The sequence below is a fragment of the Otolemur garnettii genome, unplaced genomic scaffold, assembly GCF_000181295.1.
Source record: "Otolemur garnettii isolate 467f Iridium unplaced genomic scaffold, OtoGar3 scaffold00212, whole genome shotgun sequence".
Taxonomy (NCBI): domain Eukaryota; kingdom Metazoa; phylum Chordata; class Mammalia; order Primates; family Galagidae; genus Otolemur; species Otolemur garnettii.
Window position 1 is genome coordinate 219,956 of NW_003852607.1, and position 19,659 is coordinate 239,614.

The 19,659-nt window shown below is 53.1% G+C and overlaps 2 protein-coding genes across 4 annotated transcripts in view; one reads left to right on the plus strand and one right to left on the minus strand.

Moving 5' to 3' along the window:
- The window catches only part of LENG8 (leukocyte receptor cluster member 8), a 12,974-nt gene extending 1,400 nt beyond the window's left edge, over positions 1-11,574 (plus strand). For 2 of the 3 annotated variants that reach the window (XM_023507957.1, XM_023507958.1), the window contains exons 2-15: positions 980-1,072; positions 1,756-1,930; positions 2,299-2,400; positions 3,119-3,229; positions 3,885-4,137; positions 4,731-4,872; positions 5,135-5,338; positions 5,707-5,985; positions 6,062-6,202; positions 6,336-6,621; positions 7,499-7,600; positions 7,683-7,751; positions 7,847-7,976; positions 8,057-11,574. In XM_023507957.1, coding sequence (XP_023363725.1) covers positions 1,035-1,072; positions 1,756-1,930; positions 2,299-2,400; positions 3,119-3,229; positions 3,885-4,137; positions 4,731-4,872; positions 5,135-5,338; positions 5,707-5,985; positions 6,062-6,202; positions 6,336-6,621; positions 7,499-7,600; positions 7,683-7,751; positions 7,847-7,976; positions 8,057-8,607 — 2,583 coding nt within the window. In that variant the 5' untranslated portion in view covers positions 980-1,034 and the 3' untranslated portion in view covers positions 8,608-11,574. The remainder of the gene's footprint in view (positions 1-979; positions 1,073-1,755; positions 1,931-2,298; positions 2,401-3,118; positions 3,230-3,884; positions 4,138-4,730; positions 4,873-5,134; positions 5,339-5,706; positions 5,986-6,061; positions 6,203-6,335; positions 6,622-7,498; positions 7,601-7,682; positions 7,752-7,846; positions 7,977-8,056) is intronic. The other variant, XM_023507959.1, reaches the window with a different exon arrangement.
- A 1,958-nt stretch (positions 11,575-13,532) lies between these two features.
- On the minus strand, positions 13,533-19,050 carry CDC42EP5 (CDC42 effector protein 5). Its single transcript, XM_003801570.3, has 3 exons — positions 18,854-19,050; positions 18,345-18,488; positions 13,533-14,047 (listed from the first exon to the last, which is right to left on the minus strand). The coding sequence occupies exon 3, from the start codon at positions 14,045-14,047 to the stop codon at positions 13,586-13,588; it is 462 nt and encodes a 153-aa protein (XP_003801618.1). The 5' UTR covers positions 18,345-18,488; positions 18,854-19,050; the 3' UTR covers positions 13,533-13,585.
- Between the last annotated feature and the right edge of the window lie 609 nt (positions 19,051-19,659).

Consider the following 19,659-nt stretch of genomic DNA (forward strand, 5'->3'; position numbering starts at 1 on the left):
TTTTTTTTTTTTTTCCTTTGAGATAGTCACGCTCTTTTGCTTTTACCCTGGGTGGAATACAGTGATGTCATCGTAGTTCACAGCAACCTCAAGCTCCTAGTTCAAGCCATCCTCCTGCTTTAGCCTCCGAAGTAGCTGAGACTATAGACACCCACCACAGTGCTTGGCTAGTTTTTCTATATTTAGAAAAGGTGGGGTTTGTCTAGCTCTTGCTCAGGCTGGTCTGGAATTCCTGAGCTCAGGAAATTCACTTGCCTCAGCCTCTCAGTGCTGGGAATACAGGCGTCAGCCACTGTGCCTGCCCCTCTGGAAATCCTTTTGAAATCAGTCTTTAAATGCTTTCTAAGAACCCATTTGTTTTCATCAGGGTTCTCTTGGGCATGTTCAACTTCCCCTCGCTTCTAGGGTAACATCCAGAAATCTCCTTTTCCTCTCAGAAACTTTCCTCCATTCTTTAGTGTTCTCCCAGGTTCAGCCTCTCCTTTATCTTCTCATTGCTCCCTTAAAAGGCTTCCCTCCTTACAGAGTTCTCAGAAATCTTTTCAGGCATCTCAGCTTTAAGGGATCACCCCAACTTTGCCCATTAAATCGTCTTCTTTTGCTCCTTTCACAACCCATATTCTCTCTGGAATTGTTTTTAGACCCTTTTCCTCTTGATTGAGACTCCCTCACCCCACCCTCCCTTTACTCATGTGGATTTCAGACCCTTCTCTTTCTCTTTGGAAAATCCCTTCAGACTTCTGTTTTCAAATCCTACCTTTTCTACTTATAGCACTACAGAGAAGCCGAGGGTTTCCCTCATATTCTAGCCTTTTTAGTGCATACCCAGAATTCTCTTCAGATTCTTTACCCCAGTGGCTCCCTAGGTTTCCAGCTTCCCTTTTCTACCTGGTTTCTCATGAGTCTGTCTGCCACTCTTCTTCACTTCATGACATGTGTTTAGCTCCTTGAGCCTTCCTAACTCGTTCTTTTTCTCTAGACAGTGAAAAAGCAGTCTGGCTCCCGAGGTCCACCCCTTACACCCCAAGGTCCAGATGGCGGCCAACGTGGGTGATCAACGTGCCACGGATTGGTTAGTGGGGCTAGAGGGACAGGACAGCCAGGGAGGGAAAGAAAAAGCAAGTCTTAATGTTACCCTCTGGGGTGGGACCTCACACAGTTTTAGTGGAAATGATCAACAGTCCCTATGGCTGGGGGTGTGGCCAAGACAGAGGGACACATTTGGTGTAATGTGGAGAGGGGCAAGTAGTAGGCTCTCTGAGTTTTCATTCTTCTCAGTATGGCGCTTGCTTTGCAGAATTATGGTGACCCATTCAGGCAGCTGTAACTAAGAGGCACCCCCCAACACTTAGTACCCAATCATTTGTCTTTTTAATTCAGAATTTTTTCCAAAACAGTGTAATAACCTACTAACTGGGGTGGTGTCGGAATTCTTTGATTCATAAAAGACTTATGCCTAGTTGATGCCAAGTCCTCTGTCCTGTGGGTGTTGGTTTGTTTGTTTGTTTGATTGATTTAAAAAACTGCTGTTTGCCAGGTGTTGGGATAAATATCTTAAGTAGGTAATCACATTTCTCACAGAAGCCTCTGAAGCAGAGCTTGGTTGTAAGTGTAGCACAGGTTAGAAAAATAAAGCTTGGATGGGAAGTAGAAGTAAGAGCTGAGATTTAAGGTCTAGTATTTGTCTTCAGCCATCTTGTCCACCTGTGTGCAGTGGGAAGAACAAACTTAACTTGATGTCTCTCCTCTTTGCAGGTCCTCTCAGTACAGCATGGTGGCTGGGGCAGGCAGAGAGAATGGCATGGAGACCCCAATGCACGAAAACCCAGAGTGGGAGAAGGCCCGCCAGGCCCTGGCCAGCATCAGCAAAGCAGGAGCTGCCAGTAGTTCTGCCAAGGCCAGCAGTAATGGGCCTGTGACCAGTGCACAAGTGAGAGGGCCACAAAGCCTGGATTCCCTGCATCTGGGAGTGCTGTGGGAGAAGCACAACTCCATGTCACCTCAAATCACTAGGGTGGAGTACACTGTGGGGTGACATAAAGAGATGTTTTAGGGGACCTAAATCTGATAACACAAGAGACACCCATGGCATGATGTGGTCCTGAAAAGGGAAAACTCCGTTTTGTCCCTAACGTACCTCGGTCTGATGGTAGAGATAGTGACTCTCTTTGCAGAGATATGGACCCAGTTCTGTCCCTTGCCAATTAACCTGTACAGAGGCCTGCCTGTTGGGAGCTGGGGGACTTGTGGATGCCTAATGTCCACATTGACAGCGGGTGGGCCTCTCTGTTTCCACAGTACGTGTCACAGGCGGAAGCCTCAGCCTTACAGCAGCAGCAGTACTACCAGTGGTACCAGCAGTACAACTACGCCTATCCCTACAGTTACTACTACCCCATGGTGGGTGCTGGGGAAGGTGTTGGAGGGGTGGGACAGGGCTGTGGAGGACAGAATGGGCCCCAGGGTGGTTGATGGATTGGGGATGTTAGTGACAGCTGATCAAAAACCCTCTGTTAGCTCTTTGCCCATAAGGTAAATTCCAAGTTCCCTCCTGTGACCCACCAAGACCTATGCACCTGGTTTTGGCTCCTCTCCTCATGCTTATCCCACCACTGCTTTAGAGCCCACCCTGGTGTTTGCCTAGTACTCTCTTGCTTTGCCTTGTGTGACTCTTTCCTTCCCTGTGTCCCCACTTAATAGAGGTCTCTGCTCAGATAATGCCTTCTAATAGCCTCTCCCTAGTCAATTGCTGTTTAAAGTAGCATTCTTGCTCCTCAGCATGTCCCTCTGATCCTTGGTTTGCTCTTTTTTGTTTCATTACACTTAACTGCTAGACATGTTACCTATTCACGTCTGCAACTAGGCCAATACTTTGAGTACAGACTGTATCAGAGCAGGGGCTTCTGCCTTTTGTTTCTTTTTGCATCATAGTACTTAGCAGAGTTGACTTTCAAAAGTATTTGTGGAGTAGATTCTTGTGAGAGCTAGTGGTCAGCGGGATGTGGGGTGGATGGAGGTTTTTTTGCAGAATACATGGGAGGATTTGGTGCATTTGTGCAACAAAGGGAAGGTGGGAGGGAGCAGGCCTGGTGCTAATGCTCCCTCCTGGCCTCTGCAGAGCATGTACCAGAGCTATGGCTCCCCTTCCCAGTATGGGATGGCCAGTTCCTACAGCACCGCCACGCCCCAGCAGCCATCAGCACCCCAGCACCAAGGGACTCTGAACCAGGTAGGAGCCTAGACCTGGGAGTGATCCCTCCGAGTGCAGTCATGTGCTTCTGAAGCAGCTGGGTTTCCACTGACTAAACTGTATGTCTGAAAGTGAGGAGAAGGCAGGTGCCAAGAGAGGGTGGGGGAATTTTGTGCCCCCAGCACGCATGCACACAGGCTGGCATTGTGGCTAAAGGGCAGGTTGGAAAACTGGTGGGATTAGTAGCCCGGGGCTAGACCTGGTTTGAATCCCAGCTTACCCCTCCGTGACCTGTAAGTCACATGACTGCTGCATGTCCTCCAGGTCTTTGAAAAGGACCAGAGAGAGTGTAATCACATGTGTCCTGATACTCTTGGCCATTAGGTGCTGGGGTGGGGTGCTGTTCCATGCTGGCTACGCCAGTGTGGAAGTGCTGCCAGCTGCTATTCACAACTGGGGCCCTGGAAAAGTTTTTTTGCTGGTCAGAGCCTGGGTCTTCTCAGGTGTGAAAAGGGTCCGTGTTAAAAGGACATACCTGAAAGTCACTGAGTATTGAGAGTGGTACACATGGGAGGGTTACAGAATTGAGCACTGAGTGCTGTTGTCACAAAAAGGTGGTGATGGTGCACTGACTGCCATGACAGTCAGCTCAGGACTTTTGCCACCCACGCTCAGTGCCTGCTTCCTTCTACAGCCCCCAGTTCCTGGCCTGGATGAAAACATGTCCTACCAGGCACCTCCCCAGCAGCTGCCAACAGCCCAGCCCCCTCAGCCTGCAAACCCCCAGCATGGGGCGCATACTCTGAGCAGTGGCCCTCAGGCCAGCACAGCCCCAGCCACACAGCACAGCCAGGCGGGGCCCGCCACGGGCCAGGCCTATGGGCCGCACAGCTACACTGAGCCTGTCAAGCCCAAGAAGGGCCAACAGCTGTGGAACCGCATGAAGCGTAAGTTGACAGAGCTGTGTGGAGACCTGAGGGGTAGGGTCCTCCCAGAGCTCTGAGGTGGGAGGCTCATGGTGCACTGGTCTTGTGTCTGGGTATTGTGATGGTCATAAGGTTGGGGGTGGAGCCACTCTGGAACTGGCACTTTCATGCTAGAATCTTTTATTTATTTATTTATTTATCTATTTTTTTAAAGACAGTCTCACTTTGTCACCTTGAGTAGAGTACTATGACATTAGCCTAGCTCATAACAGCCTCAAACTTCTGGGCTCAAGGGATCTTCCTGCTTCTTGAGTGGCTGGGACTACTGCCATTCAAGCACCTGCAACCGCACCCAATTAATTTTTCTATTTTTAGTAGGGGGGGCACTCTTGCTTAGGCTGGTCTTGAACTCCTGAGCTCAAATGATCCTTCCACCTTGGCTTCCACAAGTGCTAGAATTACAGGTGTGAGCCATCACGCCTTGCCTTGGAGTTCTTTTTTGGAAGGACTCTCCCATGCCAGAATCCCTGTCTAAATTGCTCATTCTGTGTTTCTGGGGAACCCCTAGATGTGCCCAGGGAAGGGCCTAACTCTAGTTTTTGCTGTCCTCACAGCAGCCCCTGGGACTGGAGGTCTCAAGTTCAATATCCAGAAGCGACCATTTGCTGTCACCAACCAGAGCTTCGGCTCCAATGCAGAAGGCCAGCACAGTGGCTTTGGCCCCCAGCCCAACCCTGAGAAAGCCCAGAACCACAGGTGACAGTACCTCTCCACCTGTCCCAGTCCCCACGTTCTGCACTCAGTGTCTGTGGTCTGGTCTCACTGCATGCTACCCTGCCTGAGTCTCAGTGTACTGCTCTGGAAATGGGAAGAGGATCCTTTCTTGGGAGCTCATGAGACAGAAAGGGAATACCTGTCTGTATCTGGGCTGTGGGTCAGTGCAAAGTGTGATAGTGGTCATGGTGTTTATGAGGGCATGGGGCCCTCCCCAGCTGAGCAGCATCTACCCTCCCCACAGTGGCCCTTCTGCCCGGGGAAATCTGTCTGGGAAGCCTGACGATTGGCCCCAGGACATGAAGGAGTATGTGGAGCGCTGCTTCACTGCCTGTGAATCGGAGGAGGACAAGGACCGGACAGAGAAGTTGCTCAAGGAGGTGTTGCAGGCCCGGCTACAGGACGGCTCAGCCTATACCATCGACTGGAGCCGGGAGCCTCTACCAGGGTAAGCCTGGGGCTGGTGCTGAGGAGGAACCCAGCCTGTCAGGTGCCAAGCACTCCCAAGAGAAATGAGCCAGAAAACTGTATTTGGGGGTGAAGTCCTGGCTATGGGGAGGTCTGTGAGGGGGTGGGAACCTTGGATGCATGGGAGGTGTGCATTGCTTGTGGTTAAGAGCACCCTCTGGACACAGAAAACCTGGGGTTTGCATCCCATTTCTGCACCATATTAGCTGAGTCACCTAGGGTAAGTGCCTTTCTTTTCTGAGGCGGTGTGTCCCTGGGGTGGGTTGGTAGGTGAGGTGGAGGGAACAGGATGTGTGACCTGCCACTGTCCGACTGGGTTGGTGATGCCCTGTCCTGCTGTATCTTCAGGCTATCCCGGGAGCCTGTGGCTGAAAGCCCAAAGAAGAAGCGGTGGGAGGCCCCTAGCAGCCTTCACCCTCCTAGGGGGGCAGGCTCAGCGACAAGGGGCGGGGGTGCCCAGTCACAGCGAGGGACGCCAGGGGCTGGGGGTGCTGGCCGAGCCCGGGGCAGCAGCTTCACCAAGTTTGGCAACCGCAATGTCTTCATGAAGGACAACAGCTCTTCCTCCAGCACAGATTCCCGTTCCCGCTCCTCCTCCAGGTCCCCAACTCGCCACTTCCGCAGAAGGTGCCAGGGTTCTGGGCAGAGGGTGGTTGGGGCAGGGGCTTACTTCAGGGCTGACCTTTTCTGCTGCTTCACACAGTGACTCCCACTCGGACTCTGACAGTTCCTACTCAGGGAATGAGTGTCACCCTGTGGGCCGCAGGAACCCGCCCCCCAAGGGCCGGGGTGGTCGAGGGGCCCACATGGATCGGGGCCGAGGCAGGGCGCAGCGTGGGAAGAGGTGAGACTTTGGGGGATGGATTGAGACATAGGCCAGGGCAGAGGGTTCTGGGGGCCTGTGGGATGAGGAGGACTGGACTGGAAGATAGTTAGCTGCCGAGATGTTCCCTTCACTACCCCTACTCCCTTTCTAGGCATGATCTAGCTCCCACCAAGCGCAGCCGCAAGAAGATGGCAGCATTGGAGTGTGAGGACCCTGAGCGTGAACTGAAGAAGCAAAAGCGAGCAGCCCGTTTCCAGCATGGTCACTCTCGCCGCCTGCGCCTCGAACCCCTGGTGCTGCAGATGGGCAGTCTGGAGAGCAGCGGGGCTGACCCTGACTGGCAGGAGCTGCAGATTGTGGGCACCTGCCCAGACATCACCAAGCACTATCTGCGTCTCACCTGCGCCCCTGACCCATCCACCGTGCGCCCTGTGGCAGTAAGTGCTTGGGCATGCAGGTCTGCTCTGTGAGGCCTGTGGAGCTAAGCCAGGGAGGGTGACAGAGGCCACGAAGGGAGGTATCATTTGTCAGGCACCTGACTCTAGGAAGATCCCACCACAGAGGCCCTTCACATGCCTGGCCAGAGATAGCAAGGTTGGTTGGCATTCCAAGAGGTGATTGAAGGTGGCTTTGCTTATGCCTGGTTCCCTGCAGTTGAGGGTGTTTGACACTATGAGAGTCACTTGGCCTCTGAACCTTTGTTCCCAGCTTAGGAGATGGAGAGAAATGCTACCTTTTCCGACTAGGCTGAGGCGTAGGAGGGTGGATGTACCTCAGGATTTCAGCTGAGTTCCAAAGTAACTGTGTAGTGACTCTGTCACTCTAATGATAGCCATGTACTTACACAGGGGACAGGTCTTAGGTATTTACATTCCTTGTGTGCTTCAGGTTATTTTCTTTGTTTATTTTGAGACAGTCTCACTGTGTCACCCTCAGTAGAGTGCTATCGCATCATAGCTTACAGCAACCTCAAACTCTTGGGCTGAAGCTGTTCTTTTGCCTCAGCCTCCCAAGTAGCTGGGACTACAGGAGCCCACCACAACACCCGGCTATTTTTTGGTTGCAATTGTCATTGTTTAGTAGGCCCTGGGCCAGGCTGGAACCCACAAGCCTCAGTGTATGTGACAGGTGCCCCACTCCCTGAGCTACAGGCACCAAGCCTTTAGGTTGTGTTTGTCACCATATACATAGGTTTGTGGAAACTTACTTTTAAAACAAATTAGTGGAAATATCATGGGTTTTACCATGATCTCGCTCTCCCCTCCTGTGTTGTACTCTGACCCTTATCTCAGTTCACTTCAATTTACTTCCCAGGTTTTGAAAAAGTCGCTGTGCATGGTCAAGTCCCACTGGAAAGAGAAGCAGGACTACGCCTTCGCATGTGAGCAGATGAAGTCCATCCGGCAGGACCTGACGGTGAGGTGTACTCCAGGAGGACTTCGTCTGGCCAGTCCTGCCTCAGCTCCTTGTAACTCCTATTCTCTCCCTGCTGCCCCAGGTGCAAGGTGTCCGCACAGAGTTCACAGTGGAGGTGTATGAGACCCATGCCCGCATCGCCTTGGAGAAGGTAGGTAGACTGCTGCAGGCCTCCCCATCTTCCCCGGTGGCCATTCTGCACTCTCTGCCCTCACTTTGCCTTCTTGCCCCTGCCCTACCTTCTAGGGAGACCATGAAGAGTTTAACCAGTGCCAGACGCAGCTCAAGTCGCTGTATGCTGAAAACTTGCCTGGCAATGTGGGCGAGTTTACTGCCTACCGGATCCTTTACTTCATCTTCACTAAGAACTCGGGAGGTGAGGCCCATTCCCCAGGTGGCGGCCTTGATGTCTGGGTTTGAGCCCTACTGACCTAACCCCTTTGTCTTGGACCCTAGACATCACCACAGAGCTGGCATACCTCACTCGGGAACTGAAGGCAGACCCTTGTGTGGCCCATGCCTTGGCACTAAGGGCAGCCTGGGCACTGGGCAACTACCACCGCTTCTTCCGGCTCTACTGTCATGCACCCTGCATGTCTGGCTACCTCGTGGATAAGTTTGCAGACCGGGAGCGCAAGGCTGCCCTCAAGGCAATGATCAAAACGTATGTGGTGCTGAGCTCCCCTCTGACCTCTGCTCTTCTGGCCCTTCTGCCTCACAGTGACCCTTGGACACACTCACCATCTTCGATTCCCTTCCCCCTGGTCCTGGCCTCCTCTTACACATCTTTCTCCACTCAGCCTTCCCCACCTTGGCCCCTCTTTGCCTCTCATAGCCTCTTGCTCTCAGTTCTGGGTCTCTCTATGTTCTTCTCCTCCTCCTCACTCCATTCCTATCTCTGCTCCCAATTTCCCATCCTTCCTCCTCCCTCCATTCTTATCTCTGCTCCAGGGTTCCTATCTCTACCCCATTCTGCACTTCTCTTCCTCCTGCTCACACCTACCTAGACCCTAGTCTGTCTCTGGGCTTTGAGCTCCACCTCTAAGGTCTTTGTCAGCCTTTCACAGGTCTCGTTATGCTCAGCTCTGTAGAGGCAGACCAGACAGTTTCTAGTCAGGCTATTCCCATGCAGCTCCTTTGAGAGTTCCCAGGAATGTTTAGGGGACACATAGGTGGGCGGCTACACTGGGGGTAGTGCTGAAAGGCTCTCTAATAGCCTGGCCTGCTCACTGACATTGTTTGCCAGCTCACCATGGGCACCAGGGGAGTGCTTGACTGGGTTAGACCCATGGTGCCCAGTTCAGTGATTGAGTTGACCCAGGGAATGTCAGGCAGTGTCTGGAGGTGTTTTGGTTGTCAGGGCAAGGGGATGCTATTGGGACAGTAGCCCAAGCTGCCACTGAGCGTCTTGCAGCACACAGATAGCCCCCACAGGCTATCTGGCCCCAAGCATCAGTCTTGCTGAGGTTGAGAGACCTCAGTCAAAGAGGTCGGTTGGCAGCCCTGAGGGACTTCAAGTGCCAGGCCAGCTGACCTTATTGTGGCAGTAGTAATCACAGGATGGTGTGAAACGGGCTGGGCCATCAGCCTACAGATTAAGGAACTCTGGGATCTAGTTGGGGTCAAGCCAACTTTAGGCAGAGGATGAGGTAGGGTGGGCCCCCAGGAGCAGAAGAGGTTGGGGCAGTGCATGTTCAGGGTGTGGCAGAAGGAAACAGCCAGGCTATCCAGCCTCCTGTGGCTTCATGGGCCCTGCAGTGGGCAGCTGTTGGGCTTCAGTGCTACGCATGGTGTATGGTTGGGTGAATCAGCCTTTGGCTGGTGACGTGGCCATGAATGTCCCTCATGGGTAGAGCCCTGGTTTGTCATTGGCCTTAGTCTCTCAGTACCTTCCCACCTAAGAGGCTGGCGCTACCAATCCACAGCAAGTGTCCTTCCTCAGGGCCTAGAGCTGTGTCCTTGCAGAGGCTGCAGGCCAGAAGGTCTGGGACACGGAGCAAGCCGACAATCCCAGGGCTGTGACTTTGGAGCAGTGCTGGCTTCTAGTGCTTAGTTCTATTAGCTGGCTCCACGCCTTTTCCCTAGTGTTCGTGTAAAGGGCCAGGCAGCTCAAGCTATAGAGAGGGGTCCATCCAGTGAGTTAATGGGAGGAGGCCCTGGCGACAGCTGTGTCATCCTTGGCACGTGTCAAGTGTTGAACCAGTAGTGTCTCTTTTTTGATAGCAGCCAGACATTGCTGCTTTGAGAGTATAGTGATGAGTGTTGGCTGGTACACCCTGCCCAGGCTCCTAGAGGGCCTCTGACCAAGGGCAGGGGAAGCAGCAAGGGCTGGGATTCCTAGGTGGCACTGTCAGCCCTGTTGTCCTGTCCCATACCATGTGGTGCTCCCTCCATCTGGCCCCTACCCCTCAGCCAGCAGAGAAGCCTGCTGGGCCCTTCCCCTCCTGTCCCCTGTCCTTCCTGGCCCTCTGCACAGGTAAGTGAGGGTGAGGGGGGGCACAGCTGGGGACTGGGGCCACAAACCCCACCCCGGGCCCCCCCAAGCCTGTGAGGTTGGGAGGATGGGAGGGTGTGGAGGAGCCAGCAGATACCATGCTGAGGAAACCCTATGGGTACCCGAATGGGGGGCCTCACCCCATGCTCGTGAGGCCCTCCCTTGCCCACTGCCCACCTCATCACGTTCTCCTCTTGTCTCCATAGCTTCCGCCCTGCGCTGCCTGTCTCCTACCTGCAGGCCGAGCTGGCCTTCGAGGGCGAGGCCGCCTGCCGGGCCTTCCTAGAGCCCCTGGGCCTGGCCTACATGGGCCCGGACAACTCCAGCATCGACTGCCGCCTCAGCCTGGCGCAGCTGTCAGCCTTCTGAGCACCCAGCGAGGATGGGGGTGGGGGGCAGGGGCTGCAGCCCTCCAACACCGCCTTTGCGGATTTTTTGAGCCGTGGACTTGGGTTGTAAATTATTTTGTGGGGATCAGGCTCCAGGAAGAGCCACTGTCCCTGCCCCCGTTTTCCCACCGGGGAGTCTGTACAGAGATTTTTTTCTACATTTTTATTTTTTGCCTCAGAGGGATGGGATTGGGGGAGGAGGGGGTGGGACAGTGGGGGGGACTGGGGACATGGTCTGTAGGCCTGTCTGTCACCTTTCACCTCCACTAATGCTGTCTCAGTGTTTTTTCTCTCTCTCTTTCGAGCTTGTACTCCGGTACCCGACCCGGCACCCTGGCCCATCCCATGCCAGGGTGGCCAGTGGAAAGAAGACAGGCCGTCCAGCCGTGCCCGCCTGCAGCGGGGGCACCCAGCAACCAGCCCACCGCCTGCTGCCTCATCTGCCTCATCACAGACTCTGTTGTCCAGCCCTCTGGGGCCTCAGTGTGTTGGGGTGAGGGGAGCTGCCTAGAGACTGTGCCTCACCCTCCGGCCCCCACCCCAGAAACGCCAATGCCAGCAGCACCACCACCAGATCCGCCACCACAGCGCACTGAGGACTCCGGAGGTCAGCGCGGGACCTCGCCGGCCGGGCCGCCTCGTCTCAAGTTGTATTAAGTTGTCTCCGTGTCCCCTCTTCCCTCCACCCCCAATGTTTCTTCTGATTTTTTTTTTACCCTTTCCGTCCCTCCTCTTCCTGCTTCCTGTTCCTCCCTCGGTTCAACACAGGTAAAACGGTCACCCTCCCTCCCCACCTTCATGGATCACCAGCTCACGTCATGTTCTTCTCTTTTCTTTCTGTGTGTGTTTATTTCAGTTATTTTTCTTCTTCCTCCCCCTTTTCTTTTTGGCCCGCCCTCCCTCTTCTGCCATGTAACTGGAGGATGTGCTGAGTTTGCAAACAGCTGGACTGTCGGGCTGCTTTTTTTCCAGATGTTCTTCCTCTGCCTTCCTTCCCCCTCTTCTCCCCCCCTTCCTTCATTCTTTCCTTGGAGCACTGACCACCATTTGGAAGCTTGAGAGAAACCAAAATTAAAGAGAGAGAGAGAGAGTGAGAGCGCGCAAGCTTGCTCCTGCTTGGACTGTGCTTGGTCCTGAGGGTGTTTGGGTCCAGTTTGTCTCATCCAGGACTCTGGGACATCCAATCTCTGCGGGATGTCTCAGGCAGAGGCTAGTAGGGGCACCCTCTCTTCTTCCCCCAGGAGCTGGTTCCCCACTTAATGACTCAGGCTGTACCCAGACTTGGGGAGGCAATGTGAGGTGTGTGTGTTGGGGGTGGGGTCGGGCTGTAGCACTCTGAACCCCTTGGCCTCCAGTCTCTGACCCTCCAGGAAGGGCACTTTTGCCCTGTTCCCTGGTGTGAGGGATGGTTGGGCACAAAATATCTGGTGGCGCAGGAGTACTAGATCCTGGAACCTCAGTAGGGGGATGCTTGAAACCCTGGGACCAAGAGAGCTGGTCTCAGAGACCCAAGTGCATTGTGGTCTCCCTAGTGCCTGATGGCTGCCAGAAGGGCCAGCATCCAGTGCGGGGCCTGTGGGCACCAGGTGTTACTGCACTTCGGCAACTTCAGCCTATAGCCCAGCGTTGACCACCACGAGGACCACGCAATGTACGAGGCGGGTGTGGGCCGAGTACACAGAGCACTGGCCAGAATGGCCCTTCACGCTCTGGTCAGGCCCAGAACCCCACCCCCCTGCTGCCTGCCCAGCAGCTCCGTGGTGCTGGTGGCCACTGTTGGCTATAGTGCCATGGCCTTTCTCTTGAGAAGTGCCCTATTGGGGGCTGGTGTTACCAAACTGGAAGCCATCCCGGTTTCCTTGATCTCAGGCCTAGCAGGACCCCTGGGTCCCGGACGCTGAGAATGCGAGCTCTAGGCGCCGGTGCCTGCGGCAGCTGCTTGACCCTTGCCTGGGCCGGCTACCCGCGGCTAAACGGTGCCTGCGCCGGGAGTGTTGGCAGCAGTGGGCGCCAAAGTGGCTGTGGCCCCCGGGAAAGTAGCAGCAGCAAGTCGGAGGGGACGGAGGCTCCAGGGCTGAGGCCTCCAGCGGCAGCTCTGGCTCTGTAGCCACCGTGGCGGGTGCGCAGACGAGGCCGCCTGTACCGAGGGCAGCTCTGCCTGGATAATGTCAACCTGACTGTGGTCAGCGACCCGCGCTCCTGAGTACTCATCCTCCGGTGCTCAGAGGACTGTCCTGTCCGACTCCCATGGAGGGCCTGACACCTCCGCCCGGGACCTCTCGGCAGCGCCCTCCTCCGGTGCCAGGAATCTACGCTGCAGCTCTATTCCCTGTGCGGCAGTCCTGGACACCCGGACTGCTGGAAAGTCCGGCCCCGCCCCTATGCCAAAAGATTTCCTAGGGTGCTTCCTCACCTGTGGGGGATCTTATAGGCCCCACCCCAGGGCCAAGTAATTTACATCTGTGGCCCTGACCTTCCGAGAGCCTTAAAGAGACTGGACACCGAACTTTGTAGTCCAGACTTGGGATGGGGCCTCCTTCCTCCCTCCGGCCGACACACTTAGGGTACTAGAGGAGAATTCTCCAAGGGGGCCCACGACCCTTGAGGATCTGAAATTGTTCCCAGCCACTTCCTTCTGCCATTTCTTCCATAGTAAAAAGCAGTGTCTTCCTAAGATGCGAAGGACCAGGAGGCTGAGGCTCCCTGGGCCTCAGCCCTCAGCCGGCTCCGCCTTGCCCCGCTGGAGCTGATTTGCAGCCCGGCCACGAGTACCACTCCTGGCAGCCAGCCTTAGGTGCTCAGTAAGAGTGAAAGAGCCCAGAGCAGCGGCCAAGTCTTGACCCCGCTCCCTGAGAGGAGCAACAGATGGCCACGCCCGTAGATTCTCTTAAAGGAGACGCAACCCACTCTAAGGCTATCATCCAACTTGGACCTAACTCCAGGTGACACATTTGCGTCTCTAAGGAGCCAGGACCGTATCTTCCCCTCCCCATTACCATCCCCTCTGCAAAGTGTGCAGTCAGAGGCCCGGGTACAAATCTTAGCCATTTATGTATACAGAACTGGGGTGTCAGGAGAGGAGGGTGCAAGGATTGGGGGAACCTAAAGGCCGATGACGTCGTCCAACTCGAGGGCCGCATTGGGGCAGCAGCGGGCCCTGGGGTGCTGCGTCCCGGAGGGGGCGTCCACGTCGGGCTTGACGGCTGCAGCCACTGGACGCGCTGCGTCCATGACGCCCAGTACCGCATCTAGCATGGAAGGGCCCAAATCCAGATGGAAGGACAGCAGAGGGTCAGCGGGCGCCGGTGCGCTGAGGATGGAAGCTGGGGGCTTCGGGACGGTGGGCGGCGCTGCCGTGCGAGGGGCGCCGGTAGGTGAAGCCCGGGGCTCAGGAGGCGGCCCGCCGCCATGGAGGCTCAGGAAGGAGGTATCCCCGAAGGCATCGCCCCCGCGCCCCACGTGCAATGTGTGTCGAAAGTCACCTAGTGGCGCCGAGATGGACAGGGCGCCTCGATCTGGCCGCTTCTTGGGCTGCGTGGGGCCCAGCTGCTTCAGCACCGGCATCTGTGAGGGGCACAGGCGAGTCAGCACTGCCTCCACCCTGGGAGTTCCTGATTCTGCGTCCCCAGCCCAGGGCTGAGCCAGCCATGCGGTTATCTCAAAGGATGCTGTTGATAAGAACAGTATGATGGTGGTATTATCCCCATTTTACAGGTGGGGAAAATGAGGCTCTGAAAGGTTCAATGCACACAGCTGCTGAACTGAAATCTCAGATTCAGATCTAGGTTTGCCTGACTCCAAAAGCACATGAAAACCACGCTATGCCGATCCTCTTAAAACCTAGTATTAGAGCCTTCCTATAGATGAAATAACAGCAAAACTACTTCACAAACCCTTGCAAGCGCTTCCCAAACTGACTGATAGAAAACTTGAGCTTGTCAAAGAGGGAAACCCCAGGCCCCTCTCCTGAACACAAGGCTGACATTAGGCAAAGCAGGCACAATGCCTAGAGCCCAGGACCACCATTCATGGCAGAAGAGGCTCACAAAGGCTCTGCCCAGGGTGCATAAAAGTCATAGAGGATACTAATTCTTAGGGTGCCCCTAGGGATCTGTTATTGGCACAGCATTTTATAACTTGAATTATTACAGTCCACCCTGGGTATCTGAAGTTCTGAATAAGCAGATTCAAACAACCAGAATCAAAAATTTGGGGGGAAAATCCTAGCACTCTGGGAAGCCAAGGTGGGTAGATTGCTAGAGCTCAGGAGTTTGAGACCAGCCTGAGCAAAAGGAAACCTTATTTATGTATTAAAAAAAAAATAGCCGGTTTCATTGCACTTTTCTCTCAATAAAGTTGTTTCATTCCCCCCCCCAAATAATAATAAAATAAATAATAAATAATTTTAAAAAACCATAGCTGGTTATTGTGGTGGGCATGTATAGTCCCAGCTACTCAAGAGACTGAGGCAGGAGGATTGCTTGAGCCCAAGAGTTTGAGGTTGCTGTGAGCTATGATGCCACGGCACTCTACTGAAGGCAACAAAATGAGACTCTGTAAAAAAAATAAATAAAGGGTTGGGGAAAAAATTTAGAAAAACAAATCAAAACATTATGAGTAATATAAGTATTCTAGAGATTACTCAAATTGTATAGGAGGCTGTGCGTAGGTTATATGCAAATACTAGACCATTTTATATATGGGACTTCAGCATCCTTGGATTTTGGTATCCATGGGATTGCTGAAACCAATCACTCTCACCCTCACACCACCCCAGCCCCATTAGCTACTAAGGGGCAACTGTACCTGATTTTGAAAGACCACGGCCTGATAATATGATGTCTCATATTTTGTAACATAATAATAAAACAAATTCCCCTGAGTTAAAAAAAAATCACAGGATTGGCATAAACTTAAAGCTGGCAGCTTGTAAACTGTAAACTAAGTTCTTGTGTGCATGGCTAAACCCAATCCAATGGTAAACAGAAATGGAGCCACGCACTGCCCATATCCTGGAACTTGGCTGTTTTCTGTGGAACTTCTGGGAGGGACTTCGATGACCTTGTACTTTTGTTTTAACAGTGACTGTTATTATAATAAAAAACAGTATTTATATTTCAATTGGAGCCCCACCCTTTGGCAGCCATATGAATTAGGATAAATTACTTTTATCTCCCTGTCTATCTCTCTGGAAAACAGATAAAATAACACTAACTTCCTTGCAGGGCACATAATAAAACTCAAGCAAAAAAAAACTATTTGTAATATGTGTAGTCCAAACCAATTGGTAGTGCTCATACTGGAGGAAGAAATGTGTCCCTAAACAATAGTGTGAAACAAAAATTAGATTTGATAAAACACTATGAAGAACAAAAATCAGCTGCCATTGTTTTTGTAGTAACAGGCACCCTGGGAAGTACGGATAACAATGTTGTGGAAAAATTAAAGCCAAAAGGATTTAAAATAATTGTTGATGGCTGATATTCTGAAGATTGCCCTCCACCTGCCCCCTCTCCACTCTCTTTATATGTATTTCTCTGGGGAAACCAGTCTTGGTTTACCTCCTCTACAGTGTATATCAAATATCTCTGACTTCAACTTAGATAAATAAATATCTATTTTATTGTAACTTAGTACATGATCACCACTCACTCCCTCTTCTCCCTTAATGGCAACAAAAATTTTATGAAACAAGACTTCTTATAACATAATGGACACTATGACGTTTTCTATTCTGATCTGTTTTATTTTAAAATGTTGAACTCAGCTCCTTAATGAATCTGAATCCACAGTTTAAAATAAAAATTCTCTCTACATGCTGGCAGAGTCTATTATCTCAGCACTTGCTCCACATTGAGTGAGAGGTGAAAAGAGTTGAATACAGAAAGCCAACTGCTCACATTTGGATCTGGGTGGTACCTGATTGGTGTGTGGCTTTGGGTAAGTTACTTAACTTTTATGACCTTGTATCCTCATCTGGAAATGAAATCATACTAATATCATGCTTCATAGCCCTTTTGCAAGAATTGGCGAAATAAGACCCATATAAGTGATACATAGTCAATGCTCAGTAAATAAACGCTTAGTGGAGTCTCACCTGGGATTGTTCAAGCAAAGGCCTAGAGAAGGAAGCAGATGCTCAGGGAGGGTATGGGACTTGCTCAAGATCACAAAGCCATTTTCATGAGACTCTAGAGCCTAGCACTGTCAGCTACCTCTTGATCACACCCCTCCCTGACAGCTCTCGCTACTACTCCTCATAGCCCAGCTCCCAGCTGGGTCCCTTGTCCCACCCTTCCACTGCCCTAAAAGTCACCACTTTTTGCCAGCACTTGGCAACATATTAGGGTCCCAGTTCCTGACAATTTTGCCATTTCCTTTTTGTGGGACCTCAAGCTATTCTCTCTCTCTCTCTCTCTCTATTTCTATCTCTATCTCTTTTTTGAGACTGACTATCACTCTGGTGCCCAGGATAGAGTGCCATGGTCTCACAGCAACCTCAAACTTTTGGGCTGTAGTGATCTTCTTGCCTCAGCCTCCTGAGTAACTGGAACTACAGGGGTGCATCAATATGCCCAGTTAATTTTTCTATTTTTAGTAGAGACAGGGTCTTACTCTTGCTCAGGCTGGTCTTGAACTCCTCATCTCAAGGGATCTTCCCGCCTCCACCTCCCAGGGTGCTAGTATTACAAACATGAGCCACCATGCCCAGCCCAAGCTATCTTTCTCAACCTAAACCTCAGTTTATTCCTCTGAAAAACAGGAGTCAGAATTCTTGTCTGTTACAACACACCAAATAGTATACTCATGATGCTGACATTTTATTTCTGAAACACTTATTCTGGGTCAGGCACTGGCATAAGTGTTTCACAAAGATGAACTAATTCATTTAATCTTCAGAACAACCCAATGAGGGGGGAAATTATGATTATAATGTCTGGTTTACAGATGTGTGATGGCTGAGACACAGAGAGGGCTAAGTAACTTGCTCTGGGTCACAGAGCAGCAAAGGCTGGGGGCTGGATTTGGAATCCAAATGAACTCTGGAGTCTAAAAATGATATTATATTGCTCAGAGCCCTCCATAGGAGAGGGTGGGTGTGCAGCCCCATGGGGGAAAAATAGTATTTGATTTGATATAAAGGCCAGGGGCTTCCCTACACGGTGGCTCTCCCCGCCCCCCTTTTCTCTTTTTCATTCTACACAAGAACAGTGAGGTAGAGCTCATTTTCAAATGCCACCTCTTCTCCTGAATAACTTTGCGACCTTGGGTAAGTCTGTTCACTTCTCTGGAGTGGGTGTCCTTTTAAATAGACGGCTGTCCCTCTAGTCAGGTTGTGGAGCTTGATGTAGTGATGTCATGCCTGGAAAAAGTTCCTCACGCTGCCCAGCCTCACCGTACAGAGGGGCTGTTGTTTGTGACCAACGCTAAGCAGCCAGAAATCCAGGCGCAAGGATGGGACCCCAGGACGCCCTGTCCGCCTCCACCCACCCTCTTTTTCCTGCCCCCGCGGGGCCACCGCTCCAGCTGCAGGGATGTGGGGGCACAGCTGGTTTGCCTCTGTCCTCTCTCAGCCCCAGCCCCGCCAGGACGGAAATAACCCGCTCTGGACCCCGCCCGACTGGTTCTCAGACCAAAGCTACAGGCAGGGGGATGGGTGGGGCCGAGGCAGGGCGCAGGGACCCAGGACTGGGCGACCACCGTACCCTCCCACCCCCCTCCCCGTCTCCCCACGACCCGTTCAGGCTGCATGGCGCTCTTCCTGAGGCCACGTGGCTGTGGCCGGGAATCCGGCGGCCACCGACTCCTTGTCCTTCAGTTGCTCTCCCTGCGACAGGACCTTCCCACCACTGCCCCTTACCTCACGGTCCTCCCTGAGCCGGCCAGGTCCACTGCCTCGACTCCGGCTTCCACTGGGACCCCTCTGTCCCCAGCTCGGAGGCCTCCTCCGCCTCCTGGTCCCCTGCCAGTGCCTTCTTCCTTCTTCCTTGGGGCGGGACCTCACCTGGCAAAGAAATGCCATGCGGAACCCGGAGGGGATTAGGACCCAGGCATCTGGACCTGCAGTGCCACCTCCTCAGGCCCCCTCCTTGCCTCTCAGGTCCCTGGAGTCTGAGCTCCTAGCTCTCTTAAGCCCTGTCAGACCCAGGGGTCCCCACACCTCCTCCTCCCTCAAACCCAAGGGTCCCCCTAGCCTCTCCTCCTTCAGACTCAGGGGTCCAGACCCCCAGCCCCTCCTTAAGTTCCACTAGTCGGGTCTCCAGCCCCCTCCTCCAGACTCAGAAGTCCCAAGTCCCCAGGCTCCTCCCTCAATCCTGAGACCCTTAAGCTTCAATCCAGGCAGGTCTTGACTTAGGGTCCCTTCTTTACCTGCACCGGGAACTACAGTATCAGCCCCTCTCAGGGGCCATGGTAAGAGCCCAAGCAGCTGCGTAATCACCGCCAGGTCCAGCTCAGTTCCCAAGTAGAGAAGGTTGAGGCACAGCCCCCTTCCAAACCTCCTTATTTCCCCAGAAGTTTGCCTCTGGGATTTAAAGCACTAGAAAGCGATGGTGGAAACACCCCGAGGCCCCACTGGGCTGAGTGTGGGCGGAGGAGGCTGGACAGGAACCGATAGAGGGGTGGGGGATGGACAGGGCCGCCCCCAACCCGGCCCCTCCCCTTGCCCGGCTTGGAATTTCCTGAAACTGGGGAAGTCTGGCTGTTTGGAAGAGTAATTTCTTCCAGATTGCAGCTGTTGGGGGAGTAGGAGGAAAGGAGAGAGAGGGAGAGAGAGCGCGAGACAAGGTCGAAGAGTGAGCCCAGCCATTGGATGAAGGTGGTCTGAAAGAGGCAACTGGGCCCTGCTTTGAGAAGTCTCCTGGATGGATGTCCCTACCTGAAGCCACTCTCCATAGTACTCTGTAGAAAGGTCATATATTACTCTGAGGACCTGTATTTGTTGGAGACAAAAGAAAGTTAGATTTGGATGTCAGAAAGATTTTTCCTAGGCCATTGCAAGGCAGGGCCTGATGGACAGGCTCAGTGGGAGGGAGGTGGAGGCCCAGGTGGGTGCTAGGCTAGGAAAAGGGAGTTGGGGACCAAGGCGGGAGGCTGGGTCCGGGAGAGGGAGGTGGAGGTTCTACCTCTAGCTGGGGCTGGGTTGTGGGGAGAGAAAAGAGAGTCAATTTAAGTGA

What these genes read in the sequence shown, in the direction of transcription:
- CDC42EP5 (XM_003801570.3), bottom strand. Translation starts at nt 14,047, where the DNA reads ATGCCGGTGCTGAAGCAGCTGGGCCCCACGCAGCCCAAGAAGCGGCCA.